The following is a 24,781-nucleotide window of genomic DNA, read 5'->3' as shown; positions in this document are numbered from 1 at the left end:
TTCTGTTACAAAAACCATAAAGTTCAATATGATAATTTCTGCACTTTCATGTTCTTATTTTTTCAAACACAACTCACCAAATTTAATAGGTATCTCAGCAGGTTTCTTAAAATAAAAAGAACCATGATAACTAATCTTAAGGCAACTATTATCAAATCAAGCTTAATTTCCAATTGTTTGATGAACACAAGTAACATATCTCAATTTTTAGAAGGCTTGATTTTTACCATATACTTTAGGTATTTAGTTTCTGTTTACAAACCATGTGAAAGATACACACATGATAGTAGCAAATTTTGAATTCTCTTTGATGATGCACACCAACACATTTCCTGTGACCCCACCAAGTTTCATCTCCGAGATAAACATACCAATGCAGCTGTCCAAAACGATCGTATTGAACATGAACCCGCCACCCCAGGGGCTCGAACCCTGGACCACAAGGTTAAGAGCCTTGCGCTCTACCAACTGAGCTAGGACGGCTTGGATGACGACTGAAGCCTCAATTCTTTACTTAAATAGTTAAATTCCGCGTTATTTCGCTCGCCCATTGGTAGTTTTCCTTAACGGCGCATCCATAAAGTATTTCTGCCTAGCAGTTGCAATCAATCTAGTGGAATTTACACGAATGCATGAGGGAGAGATGATAGTATTCTAGAAAAACAAAAAAAAAAAAATCCACAGAAATGCAATTTGTTACGCGTACCCAATTCGATCTTACTTGAACAGACTCTGAGATCCAGTCGGGATATCGAGTCTCCGAGTTGTTGAGTGCTAGACGAAGCACATGTTGAAGGCTTGCATCGACTTGTTTGGCTGCTAACGTCTATATGTTGGAGGTGCGGCGATGCTGAAATTTGCTCTTCCAGATTCTCGCCGTGCCCTTCCACGTTCTCCAAGACTACCTGCGATTACGGGAGAGAGGAAGACACTTCGCGATGGAACCCAAAACATGATTCATAGCATTCGAATCTCTACAACCAAGGCTACAAGTTAGACGAAAACATAGTCAGAGAAAAACTGCTCCCGCACACGAATGACCCAGCTGGGTGTTCTGGGTCTGCACTCACATAACGAACAAGTTATCAGTAGTTTTCGCTCCTACATCAGTCCGTGCACACCCAACAAACTCGAAAACTCTACCGAACGAAAACCTAACAAAACTGTCAGGCCAGGGCTGATCGTCAAAGCAGAAGCGCCGCATGGTCGAGACGATCTTCGCCGTTTGCACACAAATCCGCAACCGCGACCACACAGCTCACAACTCAAGCAATGCCCTCAAGCGGCGGCAGAAACCAGGCACTCTCCTTGGGAGTATCCAAAGCATGGGAACTAGTGGGGAACATGAGTTCGCATTGCAGGGAACGGAAGAGAACTTCGTCTCTCTCTTTTCGAGATCGGTACGCGGGAAAGCAAAATTGAAGCTGAGAGAGATGGCGGGTGTTGTTGAGCTGTGAAAGTTGAGCTTCGATTATGGTCTCCGGAGTGTGGAGCTGAACTGCACTTATTTGTCTGACCCAGCCTCTTCTCCTGTCCTCTACGTCGTTCTGCGCGTGCGCTCGTTAGATTATGTTGTTTGTTTGTGATTCTCTAAATGTAGGGGTTGGATTCGTCGAGCAGGTTGTGACATTGAGTTGGATTTTTTGATGTGGCTTCGAGTGTTTGCGGTGTTGCGGATTGAGCAGTCAAGCTAGGTAGATGATGAGAGCGGGGAAGGTTTGAAGATGACGAGCTTGGAGAAGCTGATGCTGATTAGGATATTGGAAGTGGATGCTTTGTGAACTTAGGATTCGAGGCTGGTTGGGTTGAGAACTTTGTGGTGCGTATGCAGACGGTAGTTGATTGGGAAGACGCGAACGTGTGTCGATGGGATGTTTGTGAATCGGGTGAGATCATGTGTGCGACACGCTGAGCGCGTGCCGTGCGCAGTGTGGCTCGTTGTTTGAGGTCGGTCGGTCGTTGTTGGAGGTTTTGGGCTGTGAATTTGTTGTAGAATAGTGGGTGAAGGTGAGTGAGAGGGCATGAGGAGTTCACGGGGTGCCTCGAGGCCTCAGAGGCATGCCACAGTTGGAGTGACCTACAGGGAGAGCGATGACGATGACGGCAGATTCGCCCTCGATGCAAGACTATCCTTGGATGTTGACAGCAGGAGCCTAAGAAGTAGTGCACCTGAGGTCGAAGGATCAGCGATCGTTAAGAGTCGGAGGAGTTTAACTCTAAAAAGAGCAAAAGCTGTATGGCGATGTGCTTGATAATTGTTGCTGTCAATAATTCTTGACTTCCGTTCATTTCAATTTTTCTTTGCTGAAGTTTTGTTTATGATATTATGACTGAAAATTTGTTTCGCTCCTAGAAATGCTCGGAGAACTTTCTCAAGCAAATTTTAATTCAATTTTTATTGGGAAGCGCTCGTTTGCAGCTATTCTCCACTATATTCTCCACTATTTCTCATTAATGATTTAGAAATGATCTCTTAGTGATTAACAGGTTTCTGCTGATTCACCAGGAACTTCCTATGACTGTGGCAAATGATCACATAGATATCGATGCAATAGCTGAAGCGGTGCCCCAGGAGAAGCCAGTGCAGCCTCCCGATTATCGACACCATTTCCTGCAGGGACTGGAGTCCTGCAGAGTTGCTGTGAATGTGCCCAATTCAGAGAGAGATAACAGCGTATTTGGATATTTACTGGAAGCCATCAGCGGCCCAACTGGTGATGGTGATGAAGGAAGTGTTTCCGTAGTCCATCAGTCCGATGCACTAAAATCAAGCCGTCAGCACGCAAGAACAGAGCAGGAGGTACGTAGTGTATGCATTCGTGGTTTGAGGGAAGGGTTTACAAAGTGCTATCTTCAAATCGTCTTGTTAATATGGTCAATGTGGCATGTGGAAGGAGCATCTCTTTTGTCAGGTGACTTGCCCAAAAGTCCTGTGATCATGTTGTACTTTCGATATAATTGGTTGGTGAGCGTATATGGGGAAAGTGAAAAGATCTAGTATCGTAACATGCGGACGAGGTTATTTTTTCAATTGAAACTACCGAAACCATTAGTCATATATGTATGGTCTTATTTAAGTGAGTATGTTTATGGATTTTTGTTCTTGTCTTAATCTACAATATTTACTGGTCTGGAATATGTAAAATTGCAGGAAGGAACTACTTCGGCTGCCTACGGTCCCGAACTTCTTGAAGCTTATTCCGTCTTTGAACGTACTCTTAATGCTGTTAAAGTAGTGCAGAGAGGGGACATAAAATCACCAAACACATCGACAGCATTGCCACATTCTTCTGATGAGGTGTGAACAATGCGCATTAGTTCCATGGATGGAATAATTCATTGAGCCATGATGATATGTAGGATCAGCATATCTGTGCTAAACGGTTAGGTAATTGCATTGTTTGTCATACATGCATCTGAATGTGCTTCATTGGGTTCCCTGAATAGAGTATGATGTTTCTCATGAGGCTATTGTAATCCTGCAAAGCTATTCTGTTGCTGAAGGCTTATGTCATTATTCGATTCTCCCAGGCAATCAGGCTAGCCAGTTCAAGCACAGACAAATCGATGAAGTATATGGTGGAAACTGAAACGGCTAGGAACGGTGTACAGAATTGTATGCCTTCTGCAGATGAAAACATTGATAAGGTTAAGGAAGACAAACAAGTTGACCTATGTTCTGACGGTGGAAAGACGTACTGCAAGAGGGGTAATAACGACGAGCAGCATAACATGTCCGCAGATCAGGAAAAAGACAGAAAAAAGGGCGAAGAAGATGGCCAGTATAACATGTCTTTTCCACGTGAGGGAGATGAAGACGCTGAGACTTCTTGGAATGAAATTTCAGACGCTCCAGAGTCTGGAATTCAGAGGTCTATGAAAGAGAAGAAGAAAACTCTAAGTCCAGTCAAGAAACAGAGCCAACAATCCAAGACCATCGTGAGTAGTGCTGCACTTTATTTAACTTGACTAGACCTCCACAGCTGCAGGTTTACCTGGTTTAATTTTTACATGCTCAAGAATATCTCAAGTGTTCTGTCGTGCTCACTAGACATCATGAGGCTTGATCTGCTTTTCTTTTTTTTTTAAGACACAAAGTCGCTACTTATTTGAAAAGGGGTAATTGCACTAAGAATGGAGTTGCATGCCAGAGACCTTGAGTGTCCCTCAGTTAGCTTTCTCAAATGCAACCTCTGGAAAAAATTATATTTTCATGGGTTTTAGAGTTTTATCTTCCCATATTTATTGCAGGCAAAGAAGACTAAGGTTCTGAAAGAGGATGTGAATACGGCAGGACTTGTCCATGAGCCCGTAAAGTCGACCAGTATGGCCCTGTACACGCTGCCTTCGCTATTTTGAGTAGTAACTCCTTATTTTATAATCGTTTTTTAGGTCTATGTTGACTCAAGACCTAATGGTGTACTGCATTTCTTTGACCACGTCTCTTCTAGTTCTCACTGTCCATCGTCACGATGCAGGCGTTCTACCACTGCTTCCTAAGAAGAAGCCTGCTACTTGGGTTGGCAACAAAACTTTTGTCTCTCCAGGTACTCCATTTTTTTACCCACTTCATTTCGCAACCTTTTCTCTTACTGATATAGATAAATAGTTAGTCTCATGCATTTAACGGGATGTAATTCCGATCTAGTTGTTGTAGAGTTTGTGATTTGGATATTGTGAAAAGCCTTCCAGAAGCTGCAGGCTCTGAACAATTGTCTGGTTTTGGTAAATTATTCTGCTGGGCAGTTCCTGCACCTTTGAATTCGCCTTCATCAACTGTCCCACATAGACGAGTAGTGGGACTTTCTCGGCGTCATCGACCTCCACCACTGCACCCTTATCTATTGGGATCATAAAGGCTGGAGATGCCTCTTTCAGAAATATTGAAGCAAGTCCTGGTCTGTGCCTCCTGCTAGTTATGAGGATAAGTTATGGATCATGTATCGAGAGTTTATACGTGTGGGGAGGTAGAGCAACAAAGTGGCTCCACTCAATCACTCCACCGCTGCACTACTCTAAATCGGACCCTTGACGTACTGCTGATGTCTCACTTCTGGCGTGCCTGAGGTACACATGGAGGGTGCGTTGTGAAGACATTTACTTTATTTGGGTCAATTTTTTTTAGGGCGGGACGGTCCCTACAAAAGAACCAACCCTGTAACATATCTTGAAATATATTTGATCACTGCATTGCAGTGCCCATCTCTACCCTGTACTAAAGTACCCTACTAATTCTCAACTGGAAAAGTTCTTCATTCCCTGCCCAAGACCTGGTTGTTTTGTGTAGAGAATAGCATATTCTGCAGCAGCTTTTTCTTTGGCATTCAGGTGATTCATGTGACTCAACTAACATAGTTATGTCCTAATACTTCAAACACTGATGGGTGGGTGAAAAGGATTGAGTGTGTTCAGGGAAACACATGATTGTCTCAACCTGCTGCACTATTCCTTCTATACAGTAATTCAATCGGACATCAGAATGCTTGAAAGGAAAAGGTATGAGTCAACATCTACTGCATGGAATTATAAATGAGCAATGACTAATTTGTGTACATGGAGAATTATGAATTAATGTAGATGAAATGTTATGAAGAGCCACTCTGCTAATCACGCGAGTTTCTAGTTTGGCACCTGCAATAGAGGGCATTGGATGGGATACGGGAGCACCGTAGGACATCCGGTGAGGACTGCCGCCACGGACATGCAGCGGCTTGAGGATGTAGGTGAGACAATAGAGTGTTCGCTTAGCACTTCTTCATAGCTTCTATAGCTCAATTGGCTAGAGCACCCGTTTAGGAAGCGGGAGGTCCTCGTTTAGGAAGCGGGAGGTCCTCGTTTAGGAAGCGGGAGGTCCTCGTTTAGGAAGCGGGAGGTCCTCGTTTAGGAAGCGGGAGGTCCTGAGTCCAACTCTCAGTGGAAGCAAGAATTGTTTCTCTATCAGTGGTAAGAAGTGCAAACAAAGGTGGAAGTTAGGGTTTTATTGAACGTCGCCTCGCGTCTCATCAATGCAGGGCCGTCCTCCCTCCGCTGGATGATTCTTCCCCACCATGTCTCTCTCTCTCTCTCGCTGTTTATCTGCCCTTTCTGCCCATCCCCTTTTTAGCATCTGTTTTTGCCGCTCCCTTTCTCCCTCTCTTTCTCGCTCTCACCCAGACTCCATCACCTCCACGCACCGCATTTCCCCTTCTTGCATGCTTTCCGCTGCACACATGGCACCACTCAGCGCCTGCAAGGCTCCTCGCCTCACCCTGTCTGCCTTGCCTTGCCTCGCCCTGTCCGTCCTCTCTACGCTCCCACCGCGGCCCTCACCTACTCTCTGTGATGTGCATCTTTACGCCCATCCCACCTGATTGATGCCATAGAATCAAACTCCATGACAACCGTTTCTCAACCTTCCCTCATGCTCCATTCAACATCCCAACCCTTGTCATCCGTCACACAATTGGATGTGTGCCCCCCTCCTAACCAAGCCCACTCCACCGACCCAAAACCTAATTTTTCAAAATGCCAAGGTCCATCGTTTCTTTACCATTTTTACATTCCACTTTGTCTGAAGCTTCTAAAGTTCCAAGAAGAAGGCACATGGAAGGTTACAATTTAGAATAGCTCCTTGCAAAATCTTTGGGAAGGCACTTAGTTGGAGTAAGTTTTGTTGGATGAGGTCTATCTTAAATTTGGTGGTCATAGGATGCAAGCACTTCACTTTCTTTTGTCTAATCCATGAGGAGGTTCAATTTTGTTCTATGCATACCAGACCCCTCCTCCTACCAATTTGATCTAGAATCATCAACTTTGTCTTTTACTTTTGCAACGTACAATGCCATCTGAGTTGTAGCCTTGAAACAATTCTAAAAAGTAAATAAATAAACGTTCACAATGCCTTAAGATTGCTCCTGACAATAAGGTTAAGAATATGGCTTTGCATATGGCTTTGCAATGTGGCCAAGGCTGCAATTGCAAATCTTTCGTGCAATGTCAAGAGTACAGCCTTAGCACAACTCCACACAGCTTCTTCTATCTAGTATGCTTGTCAAAATTTTAATACCAAACCAAGAAATTTGGACCTAGCCAAACTATTGTGTTGGGTAATCATTCATTAAGAACATCCGTCTACAACACATCCTCCCCAAATACAAAATTAAGATTTATTATGTTTCACCTATGTACCTTATAGGTGCTATTCCCTTTTGCCATTCCATTTTACTAAGTCCCTTTTACCATTCCCTTTAACCAAATGCACCATCTCCTTTTGGCAAAAAAGGCACCTCCAAAGTCAGTGCAATGAATGTGTCTCACAAGTGCTATTCCCTTTATAGAAGGGCAGGTATGAAATTTAACCACGAGGACAGTTTCCGATGGGTGAGACTTTTCAGGTTGACCAGGTTGCATTGTCTTCATCTCTGAGTTTCATTGTGTCAGTAGGGTTTTTGCAACTTGGGCTCATTGCAGAATCTCAACGTAGTGGAGAGTAATGGGTTTGAAGACTTATTTCTGTACAGGGGAGGTTTTTATCAGCGAGAAGAATTCTTAACTGGATACAGACAGCAGTAGAAATAAATAAAAATAAATGATAACCAAGTGTTGCACACATATACTTTGACAGCTGGTTTAAAGTTCCAGGAGGATGAATAAGAGAAACTTTTCTTAATGACATCAATTTAGATGTTTCTGCCAAAAAAAATTCCTTAAACAGTTGCGAGTACAGATAAATGTCTATCTACGTCAACAATACCACCTATCCTTCTGACGCTAGCGTAAGTGTAAGCCTGATTATCAGTTAGAATCTCCATTTCGTACCTCAGGTTACCCAAGGGAAAGGCGATTGTACGCTTGTGATATAGAGATTGAGGCACTCAGCTGGATAGAGATCCAAACCACGCATTATGATACAAGGAATCAATTGTTCAGGAACTCTACAAACGTGACGCAGGCTTCCAAGGACAGCCTCCGTCGAAAGCCTGGTTTAGCACGTCCTCCATCCGCTTAGCAAGTATTATCTACAACACAGTGCAGCAGATGACAACTTTATCAACAAAGCATTTACGCATCCATGTGTGAGAAGAATCAAACACTTGCTCACAAAAAACTGCATTAACTACAATGGGTGAAGTTCACTAACCTCCATGCTGCTGAGAATGCCAGCAGGAACCTCTTGGAGATCTTTGCGGTTGCGCTCAGGCAGAATAACTCGTTTAATACCGCACCTATGAGCAGCTAGAATCTTATCCTTAATGCCCCCAACAGGGAGAACGAGCCCCCTGAGGGTCATTTCCCCAGTCATGGCGGTGTCTGCTCTCACGCTACGCTTGGAAAACAAGGAGACCAATGCAGTGACGAGCGTCACCCCTGCTGATGGCCCATCTTTGGGTACTGCGCCCGCTGGGAAGTGAATGTGAATGTCGCGCTCCTTCATCAGGCTCCCGGCCTCTGCAACCGGTAGTTTCAGCTCTGCAGACCTCGCGCGCACCTGAAGATGATGCAGCAATTAATAATATTACTCACGTACCAGTGGACAGGAGCGATCATTCGAAATGGTTGATTACTGGTGGAATTCATGCCCTGAATGATTAAAAGCAAGGGTGCATGATGGTGTGGTGATTCTTACCCAAGTGAGAGCAATGTGAGCTGATTCTTTGATAACATCCCCCAACTGCCCTGTGAGATGCAAATCCCCCTTTCCTAACATTGCAGTAGATTCTACGAAGAGAACCTCCCCACCCACTTCTGTCCACACCAATCCTACGGCAACGCCAGGAGCGGCTACTCTCTCTGCTGCCTCTCTCCCATCAAACCTCGGTGGCTGCACATGGCAAGAAAATTATAAACCCCTTGCGCATTTTCATGCTGTGCAATCTGCGGGCGTAGCTCAACAACATTTCAAAGAGATTCATCCTAGCAAAGGAAGAACAAAATGCTAACATACAGAAGAAGAAGCAGAAATCCTAAATCCTACCCCCAAGACAATGTCAAGCACCGCCTCGTCCACAACCAGAGGCTCTGGTTTGGCTGTGAGTGGCTGAACCGCTTTTCCTCGGACAGCTATGGCCTCTACTTCCATCTCCCCCTCGACGCTATGGCCTCCTCCTCCATGATCCATCATTTCCGTTTGCATCTCACGCATGAGTCGGTCTGACTGCTCCTTCTCCGCCACTTTCACTGCTGCAGCACGGGCCAACGCGGCTAAGTGACGCCCTAAATTACGAACTCCTGCCTCTCTAGTATAACGTTGAATGACGAGCTCCACAGTTGCCTCTGGTATAGAAATATGCTCATGTGTGATGCCGTGTTGCTCAAGTACTCGAGGTATCAAATGACGCATTGCGATTCGCAGCTTCTCTTCGGAAGTATACCCTGGTAGCTCGATAACCTCCATGCGATCCAACAGCGGAGCTGGCATTGTTTGCATTCTGTTTGCCGTTGCGACAAAGACCACTTTCGACACATCGAAAGGTACATTCAAGTAGTGGTCATTGAAAGTCTTGTTCTGTTCGGGGTCCAGGACCTCCAGCAGTGCAGCGGCAGGGTCACCTCGCACATCGGCTCCCGTCTTGTCGATCTCATCAAGTAACATTACGGGATTGTTGACTCCGACCCTCTGCCATCGCCAACTGTAAGTATCAACCGCGTATTGCAAGAGAATAATCTCGGAATTTCTGAAAGAGACTTGCAAAGTTACGAAACAAGAAATTGGGCATGTCCTTGAGAGTTTTGCGGATTGAATTTACAATAACGTACTTTGATCCCGTCAATGAGGCGGCCCGGCATGCTTCCTATATAAGTGCGACGATGACCTCGAATATCAGCTTCGTCTTTCACGCCGCCCAAGGAGATACGAATGAAGCGCCGGCCCAGAGCTCCGGCGATAGAGGACGCTAGAGAGGTCTTGCCAACCCCTGGAGGTCCAACGAAGCACAACACTGGCCCTCTGGCATCTGGCTTCAGCTGCACCCAACACCATGTCCATGATTTAATTACTGCTGCAGTCCAGCTCCAAACACGGCGAAAAAATCTGAAAGGAGCTAACTATTCAAGCAATTTGAAGAGCCTTAAAGGGGAGACAATACTTTGCGAACAGCAAGATATTCGATAATCCGTTTCTTGACTTTGCTCAAGCCATAGTGCTCGCTATCCAAGCGTACTTTGGCAGCCTCTAAATCAATTTCGTGCTCCTCGCTAGAAATTTGCCACGGCAATTCAGCCAGCAACTCCAAATATGTGCGAGAGGTTGCATAGCCGGGCTGCTGAGGCTGCATCTTTCGCAGCCGCCTGCCCAACAGCAACTCATGTGTTCAATTCAAACTCAATTTCTTTCACTGCAGCTAGAATATCCCAACTCCGGGCCGTCCCCTGGGACGAGCTAAGATCTACGCGTTTCGTTAAGAAATTCACAGCATCAAAAACGTAAATCTTCATACTCTAACTAATTGACAGAAGTTTCATGTGATGAAGGCGGAAAACAAGCAATATCATCTAGAGTCAGAAACTTCTACTCCCGGTAAGCAGGCGTCCGAAGAGCCCCGCCTGGACTCTTCATCAATCGAGACCTTCTAAAAGAATAGAATCGAAAATCAGCCAGATCGGATTCTATTTGCTAATTGATCGACGTGATACCTAAGCTCTCGCTGTGCATGCTTCCAAACATTGGTAGGCATGTCTGCCTCTTGCATTTTCTTTTCCAAAGAAGCCACATCGTCGTCGTCCTCATCGTTCTCGCCCAGCTCGTCTTTGATTGCCCTAATCTGTCAATAAACACACAAACACCCACCAACGCCTTCATTTCAGGATCAACGAAAGCAAGAACTTAACACGATAGGCAGCCACAGCCACGTATGAGTCCAATCGAGCCTCTACCTGCTGCTGCAATAGCTCCCTTCGCGTCTTCGCCATCGGCCTATCACTTTTCGCAGATAACCCTACCATTGTCTCTCCTGCAATTCAACCTCTTCCAAAATACAACATTAGGAACAGCAATCGGTCCCGGAGAATTCATCAAATCAAATCCATACTCTGTCTGGTGCCATAACCATAACCATTTAGACCTCGAAGAATCAAATCACAACCTGCAGATGCTTCTTCTGGGCATTGACGTGGACGATGTCAGAGCAGCATTAGCATTGCAGTGATCTGAAAAGGCAAAGCCAAGGCTTACTCTGTTTCGCACAAAGAAGGATTGCAGCTTAAGAAGGAAGTGTGCTGGGCTTTTACTGGTAGTAAGAATATTCAACATGCCCTTTACTGTTCAACACTTTTCTCAAAATTCCCAAACATATGATGTTGCGTGTACGCCGAACCCCGACATTTCGTATCAAGCCTCCTTGAGACTAGATCGCACAGTGTTGAATCATTAATCTCAGTCGCTAGTAGAATACAACCAATTCTTGGTCATGAGCCTCGTCAGCGTCGTGCGATAATAAATGCTCTTTTATGCAACTCTGATTTAGAAGGATTGGATCGTTTCTTCTAACACCAAGCTTTTTGGGTTTCGTCCTCGCCAGCCCTCAGTGTAGAATTTCACTACATCACGGAGTTAATGTCGATGATTTTATCCCGAATTGCAAGTTTTAGACGAATCTTATCCTTCTGCTACAACGTATGTCGTTACCGAACCTGAAAACTAGCACCAGCGTCGAAGAAATCGGAGGTTTAGAACCAATCGGAGGATTAGTACTCTAAGATCACGTCCAGCCTCGTCACGCCAACCAACCAGGATGCGGAGGTGTTGTTCTACTCAAAGCCGTAGTTCCTTACTGGATCAAGCTAGGGATTGTTCCACTCGAGCTTCGTTGGAGGGGAGAGTTCATCGGGGCAAGCAATGTCGACCAAGCCTCAATCCACAAGAGCGTCTTTCTCGACCTTAAAGTGGCGATCTGTACATGCTGCGTGAGGGAGACCTGCATGACAGGAACCGGTTTACGTCATGGAGCTGGTGACAGAATTTCCCGCGGCGGAATGTTGGCGTTGTCGAAAAGTCGAGTGGAATCCCGCTTATAAGACGCCCAGATAATCTCCTCGTGTGATCCCCCTCCTGTGATGCACACACCACCCTGGTTTCTCGAAAAAATTCTCTGGAGCTGCGCGCATGGCGGGGAAGAAGGGATGTCGGATCATCCCTGCGACGGGGGTTCCTGCCACACTCCTTGCGCTTCACACTCGACAGATGGGTTCCATCGAAGGACTGTATTTCTCTGAAGAAGAATACGAGGCCATCGTTTGTGGTGCTGCGGAGGAGCTACAGTAGCAAAAGCAACCCCCCCCCCCCCCGCACGAGCGACGATAGGCGGCAGCAGGCGCCGCGCTGCCGCGACTCCTTGCGTCGATCCCATAGCCGACTCTCGAACCCGCGGGCTCTCAAGCCCGTGCACAGTGTGAACGAGTATATCCAGATTCCTTTAATGAGGGCCTATCCATTAATGGAGTTGTAAAGGGAACAAAAAAAATACTAATTTGATGATGAGTTGTGATTATTTAAAACTGTGTTTCTATTGGGAACTTGAGAATGTCAGAAAGCTTTGAAAGCCACAGGTAATAATATAGTACTGCCACTAAAAAATAGATTAAGAAGAATACAAAGTTGTTTTAATAGTTTATAGATGTAGTTGAAGTTTTGTTTATAGCCATGTCAAAGATTCTTAATTTTTCAAATAAACATACATGTATTCATTAAGATTGTATCATGCTTTTAAAAATGTTAGTATACAAAATAAAAAAATATCAACTACATATATAATAGTGACCTAATAAGATAAAATTGATGAATTTTTAATTGTTTGTTATATAAAAATTCTAAAAATTTCATCAAAGTTTTTGTAAAAAATGAAGAAAACATTATTTTTTGATAATGAAAAACAAAACCATTAATTTAAGGAAAAATATCAAATATATCTATCAAATACCTTGAAATATCAAGAATATCCTATATTTTTTAATAATAGCAAATGTATCCCTTGTAGTGATATTTTATCATATACAAGAGATAAATTTATTATTATAAAAAATGCAAGGATATTTTTGATATTTTATGGTACTCAAGGAAGGGATATATTTTATATTTTATGGTACTCAAAGAAGAGATATATTTGATATTTTTCTTTTTTGGAACATTGCAATATTGGAAGATGTTAATGAAATGGGTATTTCAAAACCCTCTTAACAGTGTCTATCTACATTGTATGGTATTATGCCAAAAGCTACATCTATAGAAGACCTCTAAGTATATGTGTGTGTATAAAATCTGATCATTTTAGAAAGAACTGCAAGCTTGATTGCCAAATAACATTGGTGTGCAAGAAATGGAGTGCAAATACACACACTCACTACAAAAACCACCATTTAAATAACTATCTACAAATATTAATCACCAAACAAGGATCACTTGGCAGTGGCTAACAATAGTTGTTGGTGAAGTGGTTATCTAATAATAGTTATTGGTGAAGTATTTGTCTAATAATAGTTGTTGGTGAAGAAATTCTGCACTCCATCATCATCCCTTGAGCAATCTAAAAGGCAACACCTTCTTTTATAGATCTGCAAGCAAAAAGGTACATTGAGAGTGATTATTAGATTGCATGTCTTGCTCATCCATTTCTTCATTGTTAGAAACAATAGTGTATAAAGTTGTGCTTATATGTCAATTTAAAGAGATAGCCTTCTTGAGTTAATTACCTACATACAACATTTCTTAATGCTATATTATGATGATATCCATGATTGTGTTTTTAATGGAGTCAAATCCATTGACATTGTTCACCTTGGTTCTTGTATTCTAATGAAAAGTACAAACTTTGTACATAAACTCCTCAATGGTGAGAATGAAGTTGAATTGATGCATATGAATGATGATATCCATGTCAAGCCTTAGTTTCTAACTAGTCCTTATGTTGAGCAAGCAAATATTCAAACATGGGAGACCATTTTGCATAGTGTATGGCACCAACTATTGAAAATAATGTCTAGAAATCCACAAATGTATATTCAACTTATTCTCTTCTCATCATATTGTCTCTCTCTCTATTGACTCTATACCTAGTTCAATCAAAGGAAAATATCAAATATATCCCTCTTTTGAATATCCTAAAATATCAAGAATATTCCTAAATTTTTTATAATAGCAAATGTATGCTTTGTATATGATAGGATATCACCACAAGGGATACATTTCCTATCATAAAAAATGTATAGGTATTCTTGATATTTCAAGGTATTTGATGGATATATTTGATATTTTTTCTTAATTTAAATAATATTTTTGTAATTGAGCCTAAACAAGATATTAGTGTATACATTCCGCAAATTTATACTACAACTAGAGAAGAATAAAAATTTCTTGATGGAAATAAATTTGTGTTTTTGAACATTCAATACTTATTTATAAATTTATAAATTTTTCAGACAACTAATAACATAAACATTGTAGTATACATAATTCAAATATTACACAATTTTTTGCCTTTGATCTTAAATGGTTTGAAGAAACAAATATTCAATATATTAGAATTTTGATAATTATAAAAAATCACAAATTTTTACTAAAAACAGTGATAAGCTATAATTTTTTAAAATAATTTTATGTGTGTATGCATATATATATATATATATATATATACATAGAATGAAATTCAGCATAGCCATGTTTCACAGATTTTGTATTGAGAAGTGTTAAACATCTTTACAAATAGTTGTAAGAAAGATCTACTCCCAAGAATGAACCAAATGAAGTTGTTGGAAGTTTTTCCAATAATAATTAATAGTTTTAAATTTATTCAATATCACACCATATAAATTTTAAGAGATATAAAACAAAGATATTAAAATAAGGAACATTATAAATAAAATATTTTCATAATAATTTGTGAAATGCATGGAATATATATATATATATATATATATACACACACTCATGCTTACATTCATTTTGCATAAGCAAGGATGAGTTTAATCTTAGAAACAAATAATGCAAACCTAAAATAAGGGGCATAAAGAAGCCCTCTTGTTGATGAAAATCTGTAATTTGTTTTCATCAACAATATCAATTTTCAGTTATAAGTGACATGTATGTGTGTGTGTGTGTGTATATATATGTAAGTATGAGGAATGTTTTTGGACCCATAGTATTGTCACAAAAAATATCCTCAAAAAACTAATTAAAACTCAAAATTACTTTTGTGCCCATCTATAAAAGTTTCCATTAGTATGTAAATATGTATGCAAACATTCATACATACAAATCCCATATTTCTTCACACCACCCATCCAATTTTGTTTGTCTTTTCAATGGGATAGAATGAGTCCTTTGATGAACACGGTTCAAAAACTTGGTCTTCAATGCTCACACAACCTTGAGTCATGAACTCACAATCAACAACATGATTTAGTGTGGAAAAAGAAATTAGGGATGAATTAAAAGATAAATTAGAGTTAATTATTTATATGCAAGTCAGTTTTAAATAAAATAATTAACTTTTAATATAAATAGGAACCTGTAACATAATTGCTTCTAAAATTTTTACTATCAATTAATGTAAATTGTTACTACTTGCTATTAATGCAAATACATGCATTGACACCTTTGGTTGTCATTTCTTGTTGAAACCATTGATGCAAGCACTAATGTTGTTGATGCCTATTCGTACTATTTGGTAATATTACAATTACATATGTTGATGTTATGGACTATTGCTAGTTGCGATAATAAATCATAATACAATAAATATAGCAAAAAATAACTCAATCACATTTTATCAATACTAAATAGTAATCTGAATTAATAATAAATATCTAATTTTGGTATAAGCGAATAGAAAAATAAATAAAATCAAATAAAATCTATTCAAAATAATTCATTTTTTATACTAAAAAAATTTACCTTTGTACTAAAAATAAAAAAATTATTATTATTGTTATTATTATTGTATTTCATCTAGCCAACAAAAATTTATACAAAGAAGAATCTCTATTTGCAATCTATTTTGTTTTGCATCTTACTTACTGGTCTTTTGGTTTAGACAGGTCAAAACTGAAGAAAGTTTTATATTGATGTTTTGCTTTGCTTTTAATGATTTTCTTTTTGGAGATCAATGTAAAGTCTATTATGTGTTTCTTTTGACGGCATTCTTTTAAGTTTTTCTACGTCTCTTTACTCTCTTTTATTTGTACTGAAATAATTTTTATAAACTTTTAATCTTTTTTGTATTTTTTTTGTAATTTTTTTTATTATTATCTATTTCTCATTAAATTAAATAGATTTATTAGTGTATGTATCTTTAAAGTGTTATATACTTGGTTTATACTTAAGAAAACTTATATAGCTAAGAATGCTATTTGAATAGAGAAGCTTAAAAAGAAGAGATTAGATAAAGATGTAATTGTTTTGATATAATATTCTAAGATGCTAAATCATTAGAAAGTAGTATAGAATCTTTATAATGTTGCTAAAATCCAAATATTATTTCTTTGATTGTTCTATAAGTGCTTCATTTCATTGAATGGTAAAAAGTAAGTATGTAGGTTTAAATATTTTTTGAAGGATTTTAATTTTATTTTTTAATAATTGATATATTATTATTTTAAAAAATAAAAAATAAAATAAAAATAAATATTTTCATATTGTATTAAAATTATCTCTAATTACTCATATTAAATTATCTAATAAAATATAATAAATTTATTTTAATATCTAATTTTTTAATGAATTCTAATTCTTACTTAGATATGTCTAATTTCCATCTTTTTTTAAAATTATATTCTAAAATCAACTAAAATATCTTATTATTATTATTACTATTTCCTATATATTTTTAGTCAAGATTTGCTTCAAATAAATAATATTCAACATCTTTTCTTAAAGTGCATCTAAATTCTCTTATATTTATTTTTTTCACTTATTATCTTAAAGTGCGAGAATATTAGATAGTAATTGTAAACATCTGATAAATAATTATATTAGAAGGATTTTTATATCTTTAGAAATTATATATTAAAGTTTATATTTTAAAAATACTATTTTTTTAAAAAAGAAAGAAGTTGTCTATGTACTTAAGAAATATTTTTAGTCAAAGGTGTATACATTATTAAAATCAAGAATTAAGTTTGAGCTTCATGAAATAAATAAAATCAAATTTTGGTTTTTTTTTAGAGTAACTTCTTTAATCTTTGTCCAATTTATATTCCATATATCTAAGTAGAAGAAATTTCAAGAAATATTGGCCCTCTATACCACTAAAAGAACTTAATTATTTATCTCATCTATCTCCCATAGCTTATAATTTCTTCAATATTTTTTTATTGCCTCTATTATTGATACTTTTTGGCAAGTAGTATTGTTCTTATTCAAAAATAATGGTGTTAAGAAAGTTATATTTTGTAGCAATTATATTATAGTAAATCATTGATGATCCACTTCTTTTCTAATCTATGCTATAATTTATAATTTTTTATGACAAACTATTAATTGTATTCTTAGAATTTTATTCAAATTAAAAATTTTATGATATGATAAAAAAAAATCTTTATTTATAAAAAAAATTATTTAGCCTAAAAATATATAAATTTTAATTTAGATTAAAAATTAGATTTTTTACCTATATTAAATTAAAAAAATTCAATAGATGCAATATTTGATAGTTAAATATTATTGGTAACTGTAATGACTTATCCTTATTATGAATTATTAATATTAATAGTAATATTTGATTACAATAAAAAAAATTGTTATAATTTTAGACTATATAATTATTGATAAGTTTGTGTACCTGTCAAGGATAAGAACTCGATAAAAATAATTCAGTCAAGTGAGCCTTCACTCAAAGAGAGGTAACAAAATATATATAAATAAGTATATATATTGAAAGAGAAATTGGAATAGCTATTGCCAAAAGACAAGAAAACTAGAGACCCTTGAAACTAGACTAGAAGCAAGAAACGAGTTGACAAGAGTGAAGAAGCCTTCACTCTTCTCTCTATATATACTATCTAACTAAGGGCTACATGGCAACGTTCTATAGGACCTCCAATATGTGTTGACTTTGTAGGACACATGCCTTGACTTATAAGGCAAGTTTTTCTACGTGTGGGCCACATAGTTAGCTTGATCTTCAAGCTAACAACATGTGTGGCACATGGCCAACTTGTTGACCACGTTTCTAATCCAAAAAGTCAATTAAAGACACCTATAAAGTCAAAGCAACATCTATGAAGCTTCTAGGAAGCTTTCATATTAAATACTATAGAATTAACTTACTTTTACTTATTTTTACTTATTTCTACCTATTTGTATATATAATTACTAGCTTACATGATTATGTCCGTGACATTACTCCCCCTTCTAGGAACGAGTTCCACGAGGAGCAGTCATCATATGTTGAGGAAATCTATGATGCGACAAATTGTATTCGCCACATACTCTGATCTTTGTTCTCTTCGAAGATGATTGATAGGGCCTCTCAATCATCGATAGTGTCCCATACCAGGGCGGGAAGACCACCCAGTTATTTGATCAATATTGAGGCCTTCGTAACTTCCTTCGAATAGAATATTTGGAACACCATCAGGAGTTGTTTCTACCTCTAGCACAATCACCAAACATCGGGAGTCCCTTCCCAAATCGTGATACCAAACGTGTTGTATCTCGCCATCTATTCGAGAAAGAACATGTCGTTCTTGGAGATCTTCATTTCGATTGCGCCATCTTGAAGGTTGTGACAATCGTAATGTCTCGTCCGACAGGTCAGCAAATGAAGGCTCTTAAGTGAAATCCGCTCATTGTTGGTTCTCCATCTCCTGAGCGTCACTACTACAAAGAAGCTACGAACAAAAATTGAAAGTAGAATGTTATCTTGCCTAGATGTTGTTTCTTTTATAAAGAAGGTTTTCATCTTGATTTTGATGGATGTCGTCGATGAAAAGCCTCCACCGCCTTTGCTGCATTTGCAAGATTCTTTATTGGCTCCTATGTGCGTTCACTAATACCATATCCGCACCAATGGACAAGATATTCCAATTTATTTTGGCGCCTCTTTGAATCTAAGACTTCTTCTACTTCAAACTCTTCATTATTGTCCACTTCTATAGGAGGAGGTGGAGCTTGTCGTCTTCTTGGTATATCCATTGTCTTGTATGGTTCAAGAAGAGACACATGGAATACTGGATGGATTTTCATTGACTCCGGTAGATGTAAACGATATGCAACTGGATTGATTTGTGGAGAAATAGAAAAAGGTCCCAGCCTTCTGTAGTCCAACTTGTCACAAGGACGAGTGGTCTTGATATTGCGACAAAGTAGCCATATCTTATTACCCAAGACGAATGATGGTTGTTCCTTTTGATAGACATTTGCATTGACTTTTTGTTGTTTTTGAGCCTCTTTTAACTGCGCCTTCATCGTTGCATGTAGCTCTGATAAATGTATTGCCAAATCTTTCGCAGCAGGATTATAAACTTTTGAAAAGTCAAAAGTATCAAGTCGTGGATGATAACCATAATTAACAAAGAAAGGTGTTTGTTTTATAGAAGAATGTACCGTGTTATTGTAAGCAAACTCTGCCAATGGCAAAAGAGTTGTCCAATCATCTTGTTGGTAATTAATGGTACATCTTAAATATTGCTCCAAAACTTGATTAACACACTCCGTTTGTCCATCAGTTTGAGGATGAAATGTCGAAGATAGTTTTATATCCACTTTAAGAATCTTGAAAAGAATCCGCCAAAATCTTGATACAAATTGAGTTCCCCTATCTGATATAATATCCTTGGATAATCCATGATAGCGATAGATATTGTCAAGAAAGAGCTTAGCTGTTTCTTCACCTATGATAGATTTTGTACATGGTACAAAATGTGCCATCTTGGTAAAACGATCTACTATCATGAATATAGAGTCATAAGAACCTGAGATTAGAAGATCCGTGATGAAGTCCATAGAAACAGAAGACCATGGTTGTTTTCGAATGGGTAATGGCTGAAGAAGTCCGAAAGATCGATAATGAGGAGTTTTCGATCTTGAGCAAACATCACATGATTGTACAAAATCTTTAACTGCCTTCCACATTTGAGGCCACCAAAAATCCCTAGATATCAGCTCCAAAGTCTTATTATATCCAAAATGTCTTACTGCTGGAAAGTCGTGACGAGCTTGAAGAACACGTAAATGTGCTTCTCCTTCTACAACATATAGGCATCCTTCGAAATAGAGTAGATTATTCTTGAATTCAAATTTAGAGGGATCATGAGATTTAGAAGAATTATTCTTGATATCATGAACAAGAGGGTCTGAAGACATACTTAACTGGACTTGCTTAAGAAAAGTTAAATCAACAGTCAATGTTGATTTTATTGCTCGAAGATGAAATTGCTCCAACTTCAAGAGAAGCGTTCTTTATTGCTCAAAAGCTACATCTCTTTCTTTTGGTACAAGATAAGAATGTCTAGACAAGGCATCGGACAAACCTTGTTGTTTTCTTGGCCGATAAGTGATGATGAACTTGAATCTTGATAAAGACATGCTCCAACGTGCTTGGCGACGATTTAATACGCGTACTGACATAAAATATTCGAGGTTCTTGTGATCCATATACACAGTGACTAGACTAGAAGCGCCTTCTAGATAATAACGCCATTCTTGAAAAGAATCCACAATTGCAAGAAGTTCTTTGTCGTAGATCTCATAATTGATATCTGCTGCTAAGAATTTTCTTGAATGAAAGGCTACTGGATGAAGTTTGTCATCTATTCCCATTTGTGATAAAACCGCACACAGAGCAAAGTTCGATGCATCTGTTTCTATAAAGAATGCTTTGAAAAAATCAACTCGATACGAGATTGGTGCAGAAACAAATGTTGTCTTCAAAGATTCAAAAGTAACTTCCGCTTCTTGATTCCATTGGAGTTTGTTTTTACAAGTCAAATGTGTAAGTGGAGCTGCAACTTGAGAGAAGTCTTTGATGAAGATCCGATAGTAGTTGGCAAATCCCAAAAAACATTGGACATCTCTTATCGTTTTTGGGATCTTCCAGTCTATAATAGTTTGAACTTTCTTAGGATCCATCATAAGTCCATCATTTGAAATGATGTAACCTAAGAAATCGACTTGAGTAGTGCGGAATACATACTTTTCTATCTTGGCATAGAGTCGTGCATCTCTTAATTTTTGTAACACATGACGAACATGAAGTTCATGTTCTTCTGGATTCTTAGAATAGATCAAGATGTCATCTAGATAACATACCACAAAATCGTCCAAAAACTCTCGAAAAATATCATTCATTAGATGTTGAAAAGCTGCTGGTGCACTTGTAAGTCCAAAAGGCATGACATTGTATTCAAAATGTCCATACCTAGTTCGAAACGCAGTCTTCCATTCATCTCCTTCTTTGATGCGTACTAGATTGTATGCTCCTCGAAGATCTATTTTTGTATAGATCTTAGCTTGATTCAGCTGATCAAGAAGTCGAGATATTAAAGGTAGTGGATACCTGTTCTTGATGGTAATCTTGTTGAGTCCTCGATAATCAACACATATCCGTAATGATCCATCTTTTTTCTTCACAAATAGAATTAGTGCTCCTGCCAAAGATTTAGAATGGCATATGAAATTCTTGGCTAGATTTTCTTCAATATACTCCTTGAGTTCAGCCAACTCATTTTATAATAAACTATAGATTGGTCTGAATGGCGGTTGTGCTCTTTCTTGAAGGTCAATTGAGCAATCACAGGGACGCTGTTCCGGGAGTGTATCTGCATTTTTTTTTTCAAATACATCTTGAAATTCTTGATATTGGCTTGGAGTGCCACTTGAAGTCTTTTCACCAGTAGAAACGGGTGTGGCATAAATAATATATGGTGATTCTTTCATAGCAGCATGCAAAAAAGCTTTTGCACCTATAAATACGAGTTTAATTGAACTGGACTTATGACTCTCTACTTGATTAACTACACTGTTAGTTATACTTTTAGAGAAAGTAAGAGTTCGGAAAATCCAATCTATTTGAGGGTTGTATTTTTCCAAATCATGATAAACCTAAAATGACTGGATTAGAGGGAGATCTAATGATATTAAATACTACAAAACTATTATGACCATTGATTATTACTTCTATAGGAAGGGTTTTGTGAGTAATATCTCCAGAAGACAATGGACGACCATCTATGACTTCTACATGAAGAGGTTTAGTTTTCTTTACTAAAGATATGCTATGTCTTTTAATAAATTCTTCATCTAAAAAATACGCTGAGGCTCCTGAATCTAACAAGGCAAAGACTTTGTAATGTTTAGGTCCTAAAATAATATTTAATGTAAAACAAGGAGAGGACTCTGAGGAGAGAATAGGACCTTCACTAGATGTTGTGCAAGGTTCCAGCTGCACAGTCCCTATTGTAGCTAAACAAACTCGTTTTTTGACATATTGACTTCTTTCACAGCCATACTCCTCATTTTGTGATTGCGTCGTTTCTTTGGACAATGTTGAGCAGTGTGCTTTGGTTCTCCACAATATGAACATAATCCTTCTTGACGATGACGAGACTTTTCTTGCTCAGTAAGAGGTTTGAAACGTACTGCATCAATTTGCATATCCTCTACTTCCGAATGTATGTGTTGAAGAGGTGTTGGTATTGCCATTGAATTATAGTAACGTTGAGGTCCACTTGTACGGTTCTCAGATCGAAATTCAAAAAGGCAATTGTCACACTTTACAGCAAAGTTAATTGCTTGACTCAATGTTTGAGGATCAAGTAAGTTGAGCATTAATTTTTTTACCTCATATTGTAATCCATAGAGAAATTGGCTAATAAGTGCAGCATCATCCCACTTGATATCAGTTACAAGTTGTCAAAATTGTAAAGCATATAACGTTACTGATCGATTGCCTTGTCATAAAATACAGATCTTATTGGTTGCAACACGAATTGTATCATGTTTTCCATACATGGATCGAAACTCCGCCAAAAAAGCCTCTAGATTATCCAATATTGGATCTCGTTGTTCAAGAAAAGATGAAAACCACGATAGTGCTGAACCTAAAAGAAGCGTACCAATGAATCTAACTTGCGATCTTGGAATTGGATAGCTTTGGAGTTGAAGTTCAATCACAAGTTGTACTTGATTGATAAATCCTCGAAACTTGGATCTGGTGCCATCAAACTTCTCGAGTAGGATAATTCTTGGTTCTCTAACATTTGAAGGACGTTCCACCATAGAAGAAAGGACATGGTTTGGTGCAGATGTTGAAGCAGCTCCAACCATTTCTATATCTTCACTTCCTGCCAATCTTGTTGGTCCTTGTGGTGGTAAATTGAGTTGATGCATCGCAAGCATTAATTCTCTCAATTGCTCTTGCATTTGTGCCATTGCACTCTTCATTTCAACAAATTCTGCCATAATAACACTTAGAAGAAAGAAGATGTCTAATATCGCTCAAGATAAATAGAAGAGAGGACTTGAGAACAAAGAAAATACTAAGGACAATATCAGTTTAGAAGAAGGTAATCCGCAACTTCTAATATGCTTATATCTTATCAAGAAAAAGGGGTAATCCATTCTTAATCAAGATTAGACAAAGCTCTGATATTGTAGGTGTACTCTTGTCAATCTGTCAAGGACAAGAACTCGATAAAAATAATTCAGACAAGTGAGCCTTCACTCAAAGAGAGGTAACAAAATATATATAAACAAGTATATATATTGAAAGAGAAACTGGAATAGCTATTGCCAAAAGACAAGAAAACTAGAGACCCTTGAAACTAGACTAGAAGCAAGAAACGAGTTGACAAGAGTGAAGAAGCCTTCACTCTTCTATCTATATATACTATCTAACTAGGGACTACGTGGCAACGTTCTATAGGACCTCCAATATGTGTTGACTTTGTAGGACACATGCCTTGACTTATAAGGCAAGTTTTTCTACGTGTGGGCCACATAGTTAGCTTGATCTTCAAGCTAACAACATGTGTGGCACATGGCCAACTTGTTGACCACGTTTCTAATCCAAAAAGTCAATTAAAGACACCTATAAAGTCAAAGCAACGTCTATGAAGCTTCTAAGAAGCTTTCATATTAAATACTATAGAATTAACTTACTTTTACCTACTTTTACTTACTTCTATCTATTTGTTTATGTAATTACTAGCTTACATGATTATGTCCGTGACAGTACCTTGCTTTAAGCTTAAATAAATATCAGTAGCATAAAAATCGAATAAAGTAATGATCATAAATAATCTCTATCTTATGTATCACAAATTTAAATGCAAGAGGTGGTACAATATTTGTATCAAAGTTTTAGTATAGAATTGGTTTAATTTTCTATTCACTATCTTAAATTATTTTTATATATGCAAATATTTAAAATTAATGTATATATTTGAACATATATTTTTTTATAGACCTAAAATAAAACTTGAAGATATATTACAAATCTATTTATTAAAGATTAATGCCTCCAATACATCAATTAAATATTAGATTACATGATTGATTTCAATATTCTTCTCATAAATATGAATTTTAGATTAGATGCCACCATATAATTTCTTTAATTAATTATAATACTAAATTTAGATTTTATGGTTGATTGTATATAATAAAAGATTACAAATATTATTTATTTACTTGTGCAAATATGTTTAATTAGTTTAGGCTTATAAAATAAATATGATATTACTACTTGAAATTCATGGAAATACTTAGTGAAGAAGTGTGTAAAGAATTGATATCAACAATTAAGTATCATATTTTTTAGTATTAGATTACTTATAATATAAAAATCTATGGAATTAGGTAGAAATATTAGAT

The 24,781-nt window shown here is 37.9% G+C and overlaps 2 protein-coding genes and 1 non-coding gene across 4 annotated transcripts; 1 reads left to right on the top strand and 2 right to left on the bottom strand.

The window, feature by feature from the left end:
* Positions 1-410: 410 nt before the first annotated feature.
* On the bottom strand, positions 411-483 carry TRNAK-CUU (transfer RNA lysine (anticodon CUU)). The gene has a single exon. It is a non-coding gene; the product is annotated as a tRNA-Lys (tRNA).
* A 1,001-nt stretch (positions 484-1,484) lies between these two features.
* On the top strand, positions 1,485-5,255 carry LOC112291483 (uncharacterized). Its single transcript, XM_024538947.3, has 7 exons — positions 1,485-2,234; positions 2,507-2,800; positions 3,152-3,298; positions 3,532-3,939; positions 4,252-4,324; positions 4,479-4,547; positions 4,747-5,255. The coding sequence occupies exons 1-7, from the start codon at positions 2,022-2,024 to the stop codon at positions 4,854-4,856; spliced, it is 1,314 nt and encodes a 437-aa protein (XP_024394715.1). The 5' UTR covers positions 1,485-2,021; the 3' UTR covers positions 4,857-5,255.
* A 2,352-nt stretch (positions 5,256-7,607) lies between these two features.
* Positions 7,608-12,200, bottom strand: LOC112291482 (lon protease homolog 2, peroxisomal). 2 transcript variants are annotated; one of them, XM_024538945.3, is made up of 9 exons: positions 11,061-12,200; positions 10,852-10,928; positions 10,612-10,739; positions 10,065-10,266; positions 9,736-9,942; positions 8,954-9,595; positions 8,606-8,800; positions 8,120-8,467; positions 7,608-7,997 (listed from the first exon to the last, which is right to left on the bottom strand). In XM_024538945.3, the coding sequence occupies exons 2-9, from the start codon at positions 10,918-10,920 to the stop codon at positions 7,914-7,916; spliced, it is 1,875 nt and encodes a 624-aa protein (XP_024394713.1). In that variant the 5' UTR covers positions 10,921-10,928; positions 11,061-12,200; the 3' UTR covers positions 7,608-7,913. The 2 variants fall into 2 exon arrangements, with proteins under 2 accessions (XP_024394713.1, XP_024394714.1); XM_024538946.3 differs by having other exon boundaries at positions 11,150-12,193.
* Between the last annotated feature and the right edge of the window lie 12,581 nt (positions 12,201-24,781).

This window comes from Physcomitrium patens, chromosome 14, assembly GCF_059467195.1.
Source record: "Physcomitrium patens ecotype Gransden chromosome 14, ASM5946719v1, whole genome shotgun sequence".
Classification (NCBI taxonomy): Eukaryota; Viridiplantae; Streptophyta; class Bryopsida; order Funariales; family Funariaceae; genus Physcomitrium; species Physcomitrium patens.
This window is presented reverse-complemented; position numbering and strand designations above follow the sequence as displayed.